The 15,508-nt window shown below is 39.0% G+C and overlaps 1 protein-coding gene across 5 annotated transcripts in view; it reads left to right on the top strand.

Moving 5' to 3' along the window:
* The window catches only part of LOC137176234 (zeta-sarcoglycan), a 366,313-nt gene that overhangs the window by 301,393 nt on the left and 49,412 nt on the right, over positions 1 to 15,508 (top strand). For all 5 annotated transcript variants that reach the window (XM_067582401.1, XM_067582435.1, XM_067582409.1 and 2 more), the window contains one exon: positions 15,100 to 15,222. In XM_067582401.1, the coding sequence (XP_067438502.1) occupies positions 15,100 to 15,222 (123 nt within the window). The remainder of the gene's footprint in view (positions 1 to 15,099; positions 15,223 to 15,508) is intronic.

Genomic DNA, 15,508 nt, shown 5'->3' with positions numbered 1-15,508 from the left:
CAAAACCAGTGTAAGGCTTTTCCATGTCTCCCATCACCAGGATATGATGTTTACATTAGAAAACACATTAAAAGTATAGCCCAAAAACCCAATCATAACTGGAATACTAGTGTGTATGCAGACATATTGACTGTGATGCTATGCTGTACATCATTTCTGTCAGGACAATAGAATAATATAAGCAAGACGAGGAAGACAGGAAATGTAGGCAGATTGACTGAATATTACAGAATATATGGGATGCACAATAAAATACTGGACTATTTTACTAAGATTTCTTTTAAAAGAAAGACTTTACACTGTGTATAAAGGAAAGGAAAGCTACTATAGCAATATCACTAATTGCGTTTAAATTCTGTAGGAATATGTAGAGCACCGTGGTCATACCTTTGCCTGTCTCCTCATCTTCTACCATTTCATCTTCCCTCTATCCCACTGCCCTGACTCCAGAGATCAGGTTGATTAATGTAGATGACAAACAGCACTCATTTATCTCTCCCTCTGTCTCTTTCTCTCCTCCCTTACCATATTAATGACTGTAATCAACTCTAAATAAATAATTTGTGTCCCCCAGTGCATGAATCTCACCCTCCCACCTGTGGCAAATTCAAAAGTTAAAAAGTGCTTTGCTGTGCAGTTTCTTTCTTTCTCGACAGCATCTCCCTTCGCTCCTTTTCATATCTTTCCCCTCATTTATCTTTGTCTGTTTCTTTTAAGGTGTCACACCTTGAAGAGATTAAAAGTGTGTTGCGGTGCGACAGAGTGCCTGTCTCCCTCTTTTGACTGGTAGAAACACTTCAAACAGTGTGGTGACCCTGTTGTTTCCTGCTGTTGCATCATGGCCATGTTGCATGCTGTTTACTTTCAAAGGACCAAAATAATACAGTTGTTTTCTCTTTTGCACCCTTCTCTCCCTTTGTTATTCTCTCGCTCCTTGAACTGTCCCTGATAATACTTATCTCTAAAAGTTAAAGTGTCTCACTTTCGACTGCATTCAACTAAATTTGCTGCGGGTTTACTCATTTCATGACCCTTAACTGTGTGTCTGCAGAAGGAGATGTTGTTGAGTGGCTCAGGTTCTGAAGGTTTGTGGGCCATTCAGCTCTTTTAGGTGTCTGTGATGTCTTTCACCAAAGATATAAACACACACCTGAAAAAATCAATATCATTTTAAGTGCGCACTATATTTAGAAAGTTTTCACCACTTTACCTCGCCGTCAGACAGCCCTTTTCCTTTGGCACTACGTTTTCTCAACTGTAGGACTTCTGTATTCCTACACATTTTGTAGGAATACAGAAATATATTGTTTTTAGGTGGGCCTTTATTCAGGTGGTTAAAATACGTTCTACTGCAGGTAATACACTGACTACGGATAACTACCTCATACAATCCCGCCTCAAAAAATCTGAACTATCCCTTTAATAGAAAAAGATGATATGATACGCTAATAAGCTGAATAGCATGAATAGCATTAACATTCAATCAGATAGGAATAAAGTGACAAAAATTTGCCAGAGAAGACACTTTGAGGGAACTGCAGTACGGCTCATCAAGGGATCTCTGGTGTATAAAATGAGTCCCAGAGAGAATCACGACAGATAGTCTTGCAACAAGTGCTGTAACTGTGCAAAGCTGTTGATTAGTGTACACAGTACAAGTCAAAAGTTTGGATACACCTTCCTATTCTCTTCCTATTCTCTCCTTCGAGCAAAATCAAAGCTCGGGTACTAAACACGGCCTGTGTGGAGTTTATTAAAGTTGCTGACTGTTTACTGTCTGCAACATTTGACGTGGCAAGAGATTACACTATACATTATCATTCATTTTAGAGTTATTATTTTCCTTCAGGAGCTCATATCAGGCGAATCACCACTACAATAAATCCCAAAGGTTCATATATGCACTTAGCCAAACATAGACGATGCATTCTGTTCATTACACATGAAATGTTTGTTTCTGAACATTGTTATTCTTAACATTAATATAGTGACACTTTCTTTATTGGTTGTGATGGCCTTTCAGTTTTAACTCCAGTTGATTAGGTAAAGACAAAGTGCTAGTATGTAGCTAAATGTACCCAAGCATTTGCTCAGTGGGAATGAGGCATTATTATTTAGATAAAGTAGGCAGAGAAAGATTTTACTCAACATTTGACTAAATATTTCTACACATTCACCATGTGTTGCGTAATGGGGTTTGTACAAATCCCCCCCTTAGGAACATTTCCTCACAAAAGAGCCCACTGGGCTTTTGAATATTCATTAAATTTGACATTCGAGACAGAAGGGGAACTGACAAGCATATAAGGCGGACTTACTCAACAGAATGCTCATCTTAATCCATTGATAAGCCCTGCCATGTTTGAATAACTAATCAGGAAGTTTAGTGGGAAATCCAGCCAAAGCCCAAATTATCCACCTGACATAGAAAGTTATTTTGCACTGTCTGTATACTTTAACTGTCGACCTAAAACAGAAGGTCAAAAGGAGTTTTCTCCACTATTTACACTGTTCATGGTGAAGTATATATTGCAATCACACTTCACTGGATACTGCATGGTCTCTTGTTTGCTATACCTCCCCCATGTTTTGAAAAGCATACAGCAGCAGTGTTTCTTTCATTATGCACATACACATTCAATATCTTGCATACATGAATAAGAAGCCTTCCCTTGTGGTCACATCACTAAGAAGGACACTTAATTTGGCATGTGTGTTTGTATGTGTATGCCAGGGCTGATGATCAGTGGAGCATGGCCAATGGGAGGCTTAATGCCAATATAATCTAAGGGAGAGTTTGCTGCGGGTGTTCAGTTGACAGACATTTCAAAAAAACACTGTTGACAAAGATTTTAAAGGAAATACATGAAGAGTTGAGCCTGCTTGAAGTCTTGTAGTGCCTGATTTAGTGGATTTTGGTGTCAGGAAACTCTTGAGTGTACATGTGTGTCAAAGACAGAGGTTCCAAGAACTAAGAGCATGTGGGCACAAACACCAAGGCGCTTGCACCCCCTGTTGCATCCCTGGATACTGTAGCCGTGTCTGTTAATCTGGCCTATGATTAATTCATGCATAGCATTCACCACAGGTTTCCATCACACTCTTAAAAGCACACATGAGCACACAAGTTCATATATGCATAATAACCCATACCTGTCATTTTTATGTATATAAAAATCCTTAATCATTACTTTTCTATTTATAGACACACTGGACAAACAACACAAAACTAACTGGTATGTGAATTTACATTAACACAAATTGTTCACGATTAGCATAAATTTGGATGTATTTTATATTCTGTATGTCCGAGCCAATTTCTCACTAGAAATACTCAAAAAAACTCTCAGAAACTATCTCACTGTTCTGCACACACCCCATAGTTTTACAGACTTTGTGGCTGTTTGATTAATAGTGATTAATCTGATTTTGAAACATTAGTCTTTTGTCCCCCTTTTCCTAAACACTGCCTCAATGAAAGAATAAGTGGAAGTTGCCTCCATAATTCATACAAAGTATCATGGGACAAGGAATAAGGTCAATACATTGACTGTATTCACCTAATTAACCCCACAAAGCAGAGCAGTGCCTACTTTAACCGCCACATTGTAATACCACATGAATAGGGCGACGCATGTCAGAGGAAGACATGTTTTGGAGAGGAAGTTATGAAGACATATAGCATCCTCTGTTATTGGACAGATCCTTTAAGACCAGCTATTAAGGCTCCAGTTGTAAAAAGAAGATATTGCTGATGCTCCTCTTGAAGAAGCCAGAAGTCCCCCTAACCCTTTTTTTTGTCCAGGCTGTGTAGCAGTTGAACGGGGCCTACCTACAGCTCCTAGGCTGCACTCCAATTCATAAAAGGTGAAAAGTGATTTAGCCAATTGCCAGACCAAGCCAAGCATTAAAAGCAGCTGGAGAAATCTTAAAAACAGTCATAAAACCCATATTTAACCAGTGCAAGGACACTAAAGTTTGAGTTATATAACCTCATCTTTTAGTTAAAAGCCTTAATGCTGCATTTAGCATATTGCCAGAATTTTGACCTAAGGAAAATGATAGAGAGTGATTTAGATGATAAAAAAAAATATGGTTGACTTTCTCTACATAGCCAAAGGACAATAATGGCCTGATTTTAGAAGTGTTTCTTGGCTGGAGAATACATTAGCATTCACACATGCAAATATGCATGGCAAGAGATGTATGCAAAAACTATTTGCAAGAGCAGGATCACTTCTATATTTACATGAATGTCAAGTATTATTTCACCCACTCCTATGAGCTCTCAAGTCCAGGAGTGTGAGCAAAGGACAGGGAAGAAAAGAAAGGTGAGGGTGCTAGGGAGGCATCATCACAAAGTGCATTGAAGCTCATTTTAATGAAAAATTCATCTCGACCTGTTTAGTAAACTCACCCATGCATGCCATGTTTACTGTGCTTAGCCACACTCTTCTTTGTACCTATCCCCAAATCCTTTCACAGTATCTTCTTGCGTCATATCCCTTCATTGCTAGAAGCTCTAATTTAAAGCCTTGAATTAAAAACCCAGGATAGTAAACCCATGTAACTTTATTATGACCTCAATGCTTTAATGTGCAGTAGTAAAAAAAGTTACACCAGGACCATTTTAATGTCCTCTATTCATTAATTGTGGAATACAAATTGGAGAATTCCATTGAAGTACATCAGATATTTTAAAGAAGTATCTCTTTTCTTTTTTTTTTACCCTATTGAGAACTTGAATTGCAGGAATAAGTGAATGAGCTTTCTAACAGAGGAGAGTTAATTGAAAGTTGTAGTAAAAGAAGCTAGAAATACAAAAGAGAATAATGCTCTTAGGTGGGTAACACTAAGTTTGAGATGTGAATTAGATGTAATTCTGTAAAGCTCCAACATTACAAGGTTGTCATGGCCAATTCCCAGCTGTGTGTGACCTCCCTCCTTCCTGCTATTGACATTTTCTAAAGTTTAAACTTGCAGTAATTGATGCGACATAATAAGCTGTAAACATAATACTGACATATCATCACCTAATAAAGTTGATGACAAATGTGTAAGCAAACAAACGCTCATAAGCCCTAGTTCATCGTGGTCTTTACAGGCGCTCTGAGACCATGAGTGAGTCGAATATCTGGTCCTTTAGCTGATAAATGCACCGCTATGATCACCTGCTAGTTGCTAACGTTTTCTGTCTGCCACTCGGTGCTGTAGTGTGCAGCAGGTTTATCAGAGTTTATTCACTAACAGTTGCCTTAATCTGGAAATGACACCGGTGAGAGCAGTGAGACTGAATCTAAACAACCCCGACGTAGCTCTCTTCATGACGACACAGACGCAGGTCAGTTCTTTGAAACGGGCGTTTGTTGCTCAGACATGTCTTGTTTCTCTGATGCAGTAATGTGAACGGACAACATTAGTTCCAGTATAAAACGTGAAAATACAAACAATGGACTAGTGCACTAGTGGTTAAACCCTTTCAGTCACAGATGATAATTTTCTAACTGTATGAGACAAGTGTGTTTAATTACATCAGAAATTTTAACCTTTTTAAAATGATTTAAATCAAACAAATTATTTATTTATTGCACTAAATTAAGAAATCAAATCTGAATTAACTGTTAATTATGCATCATGAACACAAAGTATTTATGCGACAGCACTTCCACCCAAGGAGCAACTCCTTTCAGATTATATTGCAAGTGTACAAAAATTGATTAGAGCAGTTTTTAGTTAACAGTAATTTTTGTAAGTTTTTAATAAACCCACTTATTTTGAACTCCACACACCCAGGTTTTTTTAAAATGTTCAATCTTGTAGTCTTTAGCCCCACCAACATTGCCTCAAGTGATTTCAAAAGGATTTATAGAACTATTTCTATGTGTGCAGTAAACACCTGTAAACAGACTTTGATGTGTAAAATCGATGTCTAGATTTAATAGGCTTCCTTTACTTTTTGTCTCTGGTATAGGCCCCTTGAGCTGTATTTCTCTCATAACTACAGAAACCTCACATCACAATGCAGTTCTTAACAAAGTGATATAGTAATGACAACTGGGTGAAACAGCAAGTTAGATAGTTAATCAAAGTCATTTGATGCTTTGAGCTCTCTGGGGAGTCCTTTATGAAAATGAAAAAAATATGGAGACTTACAAATCACAACCATCACATGAAAATTCATAGGCAAAGTTAAGTTTTTTTCAATAATAATTCATATTTCACTTTGTTTTACTCAAAGAACAAACCTTTGTAGGCAGTCGTTTTAACACTGTGATAAAGTTTGATAGTGTCTATACACATAGCTGACCAAAGAAAGAGGAGTTTCACCATGTCGTCCACACTGTCATACTGAATCATCAGTGAAAATAACGCATACAGTACTTTTAATGACCTGAAACTCAACAACTTTGTAAGTTTCTACAAGGTCTGGTGTAACCGAAATGCTGAGCTGTGATTTGTATGGAACCGCTGTTGCCGACAGGGGTTTTTGTGTGAACAGTGACAACCAGGAATTAACCCGTGACAGCAGGCTGGTATATGAATAGGCAATAATGGGTTGAGCATGTATTCATTAGCCCAAATTAGCATTTGTGTTTAAAAGCCAACGCAATGCTGTAGCACCATAGTTGAAACATTAAAATGCCTGATATCTGCAGGGCATCCTGATGTCTCAGCGGACTGGAGCTCATGTCTCGATGTGTCAAAAAGTTCAGATCTGACACATGTACTGTAATGCTCTTCTTTTATCACAGTTACTCTCCCCGCTACCTCTCTTCAGCAGTTATATATTCTAAAAGCTTTATTATTACTGATGGATCCTGCTGAGTTAGGCACTTGTGACAACAGAGGAGTTCCTGTCAGGAAGCGATTATTTAAATCAGTGCATCAATTAACATGTCTGCTTACGAGGAGTCCTGTTGTTATTGGTGACAGCAGAATTACTTTGGTGTTATCAGTGGGAGAGACATTTGCAGGAGCAAATTAATTGACCAAAAGCACTTAATTTACACAGAATTAACATTAGCTACCTGCAGATCGCTAACAAGATGAACAAAAAAGATCAGACAGTTCTTATTGTATAAACCACTCCCTCTGATGTTGACATCTAAATGCGTAAAATACTGTGATGGGACATTTAACGCAATTAGGTAATGTCATTTCAAAGTGTCAAAACTTTATTCTGTTTTCCGCTTTATTTAATGCTTTTTATGCTTTATTCTTTTCATTGTTGTCGGTGTTAACAGACGTTTAGAACAAACAGCTCAGAGAGCGACGACGGCTGTAATAAGCCTTTCTTCCATTTTGCAGTTTTGGAGGATTACTGAATGACACATCAATTAGAGCTAAACTCTAAATAAGTTTTACAGCAGAAAAACAAGAAGTGAACACATCTATTGTTTAATTTTCCATTGCTACACTGCTTCTCTGTCAATTTGCATAGAGTTCAACTATTCGGTTGAGGTCTCTCCGCCAGCCATCATTCCACTATCTGTCAGTCTCCAAGCGATCATACAGAACAGATACCGCATGGCACACTGTGTAATGTTATTGCTTCTGTCAGTAGGCCTTAAATTAGATACAGTCACACATTGTCTTCTCTAACACCAGCTTATGCTTTTCTACAGTATGTCTGATATGTGTTGTATATGAACAATGAAACTTGTTCTCACCGTCACTGAATGTGTCACCGTCCTGACTCTTCTCTGAATGGTTTATACACCCCATACTGAGAAGACAAGTAAAATAAATGCATGTGACTTAAACACAAATCTTTGGAAATATGCTGACCCGCACTCATGTTGGAAATCTGCACTACAAGCTGTATTACAGGACTGAGAGCTGAACAGCCAAAGAGAACTAGCTGGATGTCTGAGACAGCAACTAGCACAGCACATCTCCAATTTAAACCAGCTCCACTTTCTCTTTATCTTTCCCTCTTGAAATTAAACCCTCCTTTTCCCTTCTTTCATTCCCTTCTTACCCTGCTTCTCCAATCTCTAACTGTCAACCCCCCCCTCCAGCCCTTCAGTCTTTGCATACATTTGTAACACACACACACACACACACACACACACCTTGCTTTAGGGTGAGCCTTTCACAACACAAATCTCAATTGCTTTTTCAAACAGTCGGTGGAGGAGTGAGAGGCTTAAGAAGGAGGAGATAGACAGGATAAAGACAGTGAGAGAGAGATGAGAAAGTAAGGCCTAATCCCAGATTGATGGCTGCTAATAAAGTTTGATTATGACTGACAAGGCACTCTGGGTTTCTAATTGACACTTGTAATAGCCTGGGAGCCCAGACAGTGAGGCGATGGAAGGTTGGAGGCTAGGGGGAGAGAGAGAGGGCGGGAGATAGAGACTTCTCTTTAGGCTCAGCAGTGTGGGAAAAGCGCCACATTACAGTCCAAATTACAAAATGAAGGCAACATGGATGAACAAAATGGGAAAAAAAAAAAGGCAAACTGCCACCGTGACCACTGTGAGTAATTTGGCAACTTCGTCGGTAGATTTATCAACTTTTCAGACCTCACTGCCAACCTTTTCTTGAAAAGCCACCAGCAACAGATCTACTGAGATTTTTCAACCACTTGGAGCAATGTCAATGTTTTGTCTGCCGCAGCAATTGGTTATACAAATATTAGCTGATGCTGATGTGTGCCACATTGCTTACACTGATAATCGTAGACAACAGCCACATAACTTAAGTTAACTCAATTCACAACCAGCCTGTTTACCTCTTTTCACATTACAACATATGTTTCTGTAAACACTTGCAAATGAAAACATATGTTACAATATACAAAATAAATTATTTCCATTTTTATTAAATAATCAAGTGCAATTCATGGTTATCAGTTTGTATAAGCACACATATCATACAATGAAATATTAATCATGAAAAAACTTTCACTGTATACTATAATATACCCCAGTGCAATTGATATTTTATAATCAGGTCAAATTATACAATTTTGCTTGATCACTTCAACAGTCAAAACTAGGCTTTTGTCTGTGTGTGTGTGTGTGTGTGTGTGTTTTGCAGACTGTCGACACCATGTGAAAAAAAAACTGTGGCTGTTACAGATTCATTTCCTAGAATTAACTCGTTCTTCCTACAAGCACACAATTTGAGAACAATTTAGATAGAAATCCTTTTCACTACATTCACTGTAGAGCACAACTGTTAGCTGCTGCAGACCATGCCAGACCACTTATTTAAGAAGATGTTTCTCGATAGTGAGATAGCCAAAGAGTATGGCTTTGCCAGAACCAAGACGGTCTCCGTAGTAAAAACACCGGCCAGGAATGATGATGAGTGCATTACAGAAGCAATGAAGCGGTTTCCATACAACCTCGCTACAGATGGGAGCACAGATATGGAGGACATAAAAATGTACCCCATTGTGGTTTGGCTTTTTGATGTCAGTCTTGGGAAGGTAGTTGTGATGTTGCTCAAGATTTGTGAGTACAAGAGAGTACTGGGAGAGCAATATTTGAATTGCTTGATGGGGAACTAGAAAAGAGAGGCATACCATGGTCAAATTGTTTCAGATTTGCAGCTGAAAATCATAGCAGCTTTTTTGAAGGCACAAAATCCACACATCTACCTAGTTGATTGTGCCTGCCACCTGATATACCTAGCTGCAGAGAGGGCTTCCAGGCAGCTTAGTGTGAACATCGAAGACTTCCTTATCACCATGTATTACTATTTGGACAAAAGCAACAAGACAAAGTCAAGTCTATATGACATACAGATCATGTGTGATGCAGAGGTTTTGGTCTCCACAAAATGGCTGTCTCTGGGGCAGTGTGTGAACCATCTACTGCAACAGTGAGATCCACCTACTATTTTCTTTGACAATGAGGTGGATGCAGGAAAGAAAAAGAAGACAGAACCCTCAGGTTCCGCCAAGCTGCCAAAGTCTCCATCTGGTCCTACCCACAAGCCTAAAGCCACACCTTCCGCCAGCATGCCAGCTACAATGTAGCCCTAGCTCTCCTCTTCTATCCCACCAAAGCTGCCCAAGCCTCCATCTGGTCCTACCCGGAAGCCTAAAAGCACATCCTCCATTAGCATGCCAGCTAGAATGCAGCCCAAGCTCTCTTCCTCTATCCCACCAAAGCTGCCCAAGCCTCCATCTGGTCCTACCTAGAAGCCTAAAGCCACACCACTTACCAGTACACCAGAAGTTAAAGTTGCTTCACACCTTGCTGCAGAGTTTGACTTAACCAGATTCCTCTTCAAGCAAAATGAAATTGGAAAGAGCTGCAAAAGAAAAAGAAAAAACAAAACCTTAAAGAACAAGAAAGAAGAGAAAAGGGTCTGACAAAACCTGAGAAGGTACTTCAGTTCTTCATCAACCCCACGTCAAAGGTTTGTTTACTCTTTCTGAAGAGAGTCAAACCTATTTTTGACATCACCAGCCAATTACTTCAAGAGGAGCCTTGCATACATATCCTGCTTCCAACATTGGAGCTGCAACTGCACTAGGTATTGCTTTCATTCTGTAAGCCTGAGCATGTGATCACTATGATGAATGAAATTGGTAGAGGCATCAAGCCAACCTGCACAAGGGAAAATCAGCTACCTGATGAGGAACTCTCAATTGGCCAGGACACCCAAACCTTTATCCAAAGCCAGGGTAACCTAGAGCTGAATCATTCTTCAGAGATGCGAGGAAGTTCTTTTCATCTACAGCTGACTACATGGTTTCCAAATTTCCATTTGGGGATGAGCTGCTTATGCATGGTGTTGTGGCAGACATAGCTAAGAGGCAATCTGTGAAATTGCATTCTCTCTGGTTCTTTATCAGCTGCTTTCCTTCTATTCTGCCTGAAAAGGTCACTGTGGATCAAGTGGAAGATGAGTTCCGGATGTATCAAACCAGCAGCTTTGAGGACAGCATCCTCAGCGAGTGCACTGATGAGGCCCGGTGAGACATTGGGCCTTTGAAGAGGGGAGGCAAGGAGGTCTTCTCCAACCTTTCAGCAGTCATGCATGGGATATTGGTTGTCTTCCATAGCGTTGCTGATTGCAAGAGGGTTTTCAGTCTCATTACCAAAAACAAGACCCAATACAGAGCCAGCCTGAGCACTGACATGATAAGTGCCTTGGTGAAAAGGAAGATGAGCATAACTGCAAAGGGGACTGTCACATGGAAGTCTTCAGTGATGCTCTGCTCAGAAAAGCCAAGTCAGCAAGCTATGAAGCAAAGCAGTCAAGAGCAAGTGCCACATCAAGTGGCTCTTGACTGCTTTAAAGAGGTGATAAATGATGCAAAAAAAAGGGGTAATAAATGATGCAAAATGGCATCTCAACTGTACTTAAAAGAGGGGAGAGCATCAAGGTCAAGGTAAACAAAATAACAAAAATACACCCAGAAATACATTTACAAAAAAGACAGTTTATCCAAAACCTGGGAAAATATATAATAGTTAACTTACTTGGTTACTTTCAAAAATATCTCAGCTCTGCATGTTCTGTTGAACAGCTTTCATTGGTACAAATACATGTGCTTAAAAGGGACATAATATAACTTTTGTGATTTTCTGTTATTTCAGTTATGATGTCAGATATTTATGTTAAAGCTGGAGTGCTGGACTTTTTTTCTCTTCCTTCTGGCAGCGAGAGTAAAGGGGGGCGCTCGGCTGTGATTGCCCGAGTACAAAGATATTACTGGGATGAGGGGAGGACATTTCTCTTCATTTGATAACATTAAGAATAAAGTTAGCATGAGCGAGACAGAGAGCAGCTGTGGTTGAGCAAGCTAGAGAGTGAATGAAGAGAGGGAGCGGTGGTAGTGAGAAAGCTGGTGAATCAGATCAATAAAATGTTATTTTCTGATTGTTTCCACAGCGGTTACGTTGTAGAGTATTAACACGCCCACACCCCCACACTTCTCCTCTCAACCCTGTGGTGGTGCACAGCAAAGCCTGATTTGGTCTGAATACGGCCTGACACATACATGCAGTACGCTCTCATGCATACCCCAAATGACAGGCACACAGAGAGGGCTGGTAAAGACGTAAAGATATATTTTGACGTACCACCGGCCCAAAAACGTATTTTTTAACGGCCCACCAGCCTACTGGGATTTGTCCCAGTATGCCCGATGGCCAGTACATACTGGCCGTAACCTACTGTTTCAGCTGTAAACCGTGGATACATTGTTTTGAGCATCATACAACCCTCACGAAATGACTTGTTTCACTACCAGAATTTGATCCATTCAGTCCTGTAACATTTGTGAAAGTCTAGAAGAGCTGCACGATTAACACCCAAACGGCCAGCACAGGAATGTCACGCCTGACATGAGATTTAAAAACTCCATATGCTGTGAAACACAGAGAGATTTATCTTGCGGTGATAAGCTTAATCAGCATTGTGTGAACTCGTTTTGCAGGGACTTGAATGTTACAGACATTAATTTACATGTAAAAGTGCCGCACTGCAGGTTTATATCATGGTCAAAGCTCCAAAACTTGAGGTGAATGTATGTAAAAATGCTCCCTCCAAGTCAAAACTCTATATAATAGTTAACTCACTTGGTTATTCATTTACATAACACTTTTACATGTCCAAAAATGTCTCAGCTCTGTATGCTCTGTTGAACGGCTTGCACTGGTAGTCAAATACATGCATTTAATAAAGGGGACATAACATGAGCCTTTTGTGTTTTTCTGTTATTTATATACAGTTATGATGTTGGAGCATAAAAATGCTCTATGCAAATCAAAACCCAGTGATTCAGCCTGCTCTGAACTGACGGCAGATTGACTTCTATTCCAAAATGTAAATATCTGTCTGTTATTAAAGGAATTCTTCTCTAGAATACATAATTGGATTGTTTTCTTCATAGCCAATTTATATGTTGAATAACTTGATGATATGGTGGTGAATGGGGAAATGCATGTGAACTAAGCGTTACACTATTGTGGTACTCAAAATATTTTCCCAAGAATGGCAGGTTGGTATACCTGTAAGAATGGAAACCATAGTAAATATACTAACATGTATATTCTGGTGATTTCCAGCACATGCATAGCCACTTTCCATGAAAAAGTGTAATCATAAGTGTTAATTCAGATATGTATTTTATTGATTGTTCCTTACTGAAGTGAGGAAAAGTGATCAATGTGATGATACTGTTATTTTGTGTCTGCTAGATGTTTGTAACGATGTTTAAGGCAATTGTTTGTTTACATGTCAGCCGTAACAACTTTACATGGTAGTAATATGTCAGGGCTCTGTGTCTGTCAGCTTGTTTTTGTGTGCTTCTGCCCCCTAGTGACCAAAGATGGACTGACGCAGCTTTTATCACATTATCATAGTAGATTATTTTTTACCCTGAAGCGCTGTGAGTGCTCTTTCTTCCCCTTTTCTGATATGAATACTGTAGTAAAATCCAAATCTGGGTGAAAATATATTGCACCTTAGTCTGATACCTTTTAGTGTTTAGTTTGGTTTATTTGCATGTTTGAGAAAAGTCACAGAAAGACAAAAGTGAATTTGTCAATGTGGAAAATAAGAACACTAGCAAATGCCCTCCATTCTCCTTGTCATTTTCTGGCACTAACACAATATTTCCTGCAGGTTACCAAAGCACCGCAGTTCCTTCTGGAAATTGAACCTTAATGTGTTGGTCACAGTACGCACATTATAGTGTGGATGAAAATATGCTGAAGAGAACTGATTTCTCCTCAACTTTGTTTCAGTTAAGGGGTAACAATTTTGCCATTGTGAGAAAGGACGTGTGTATAGAAAAAAAAAACAATTTTTGTCTTAATACAGAGTAATTTCCCTCTGTTTTTGAATATCTGGGTTTCTGTATAACTCATTTTCAACGTCTGTGTATATTACTGATTGCAGTTCTCACATTGTCTGTTCAGTATATGGGAACAGAATGCAAATGCATGTATTACTTCTGAAAATCAAACTGTAACTTCCTTAATGTCTTCAGAATAAGCAGTTTCATATAAGGTGGAAAGGTAATTTGTCAACATTGTCTTCAACATATTTTAAACTTGCTTTGTCACATCCCTCATTTCTCTTCAAACAATATGTTACATGTCTTCAAGGCAAAGCATGAAGGGAAATGTAGTTTAAGGTGAAAGCTACAATTCTCAAGTTTTACAGGGACTGTACAAACTCCAACACAAGAGAGTCGTTGCCTTTTCACCTTTGCTTGCAACATTTCACTTCTGAGTTCCAGCTCAAAATTCAGCTTGATGATGACAGTGTGTGGACTTGTGCACACCACCTAACCCATTACATGTACGTTTGCTTTCATAGCCGTGGTATCTTGCTGAAAGCATCTAATTTAAAGTAATAATATGCAATAGTTTCATATGTATTCAAGTGTGTCTTCCAAGTATCAATGACGATGTAACGCTAAAGTGATTTCATATAAGCAACTCATGAAAGCGGCTTTTAAGGGCCACTTCACCCAAATTATAGAAGCTCATACAGTAATTTCTTACCTTTAGTTGTATCTATCCATGCAGATAATTTCAGTTTTGTGTAGTGAAGTTTTGAGAGTTTTGCGTCTGAAATGTATGCTGTTTCTCCGATACGGAGGAGGACAAATTCTGATTTGTGGTCTTTCAAACATTTAAAAAATGGGATTTAAAATTTTAAACAGCATCATTTTCTAGAAAAGAGTCCCCACAAACGCAATGATTGTCTCTTCAGTAGAAAGTATTTCCAAAAGACTTGTTCACAGTGTGTTCTGTGGATTATCCAGAGTAAGTGGAACATTACAACAAATGAATTTTATGATGTTCCTACTGATTACATATTGCAACAGCTCAGATATTTAGTTACTTGCCAATTTGTAATGTCTTAGGTGTTTTGACCTAGCAAACAACTCGAATATCACTACTGATATTGCGCCGGTGTCACAGCAAGACCAAACATAGAGATGCTGCGGTTCAGAGTCAAATCCCTCTGTGGTCGTTCAAGCTAAACTTTCATGCACTAATGGTTCTGTAAGGAACTTTAGATAAAAACATCTTCCAGATGGTACAATTTATGTACCGTGAATACTCTTCTGCTCTAAATTTTAACCTCATGCCCCTCTGTATCCCACTTTCTTAGGTTCAGAGATGGTGGAGGCCCAGTGTCAGAGGTTTGAGGTGAGGAGTGCAGATGGAGAGAGAGTTCTGTTCTCTGCGGACGAAGAGGAGATCAGCATCGGCACTGAGAAACTCCGAGTCACAGGTGGGTTTACACACAAAGCTGTAATTGTATGATTTGTAGTATATGCCTTTTTAAATATTGGGTATCTTTACGTTTATGCATTTCTTAAAATCCCCAAAAATGTCAATGCATATTATACATATTGATTTATTAAGAGTTCAGTAAGGCAGAGTGAATCAGGTTCATGCATCCAGATGTATGACATACATCATTATAATGACTACATCATAACTTGTTGCTGTCTGAATTGTAATTAAAAGGGCAATATTAATCATATTTCCAAGACAGTGCATCATGGTAAAGTTAT

The sequence above is a fragment of the Thunnus thynnus genome, chromosome 3 (assembly GCF_963924715.1).
Source record: "Thunnus thynnus chromosome 3, fThuThy2.1, whole genome shotgun sequence".
Lineage (NCBI taxonomy): Eukaryota > Metazoa > Chordata > Actinopteri > Scombriformes > Scombridae > Thunnus > Thunnus thynnus.
This window is presented reverse-complemented; position numbering and strand designations above follow the sequence as displayed.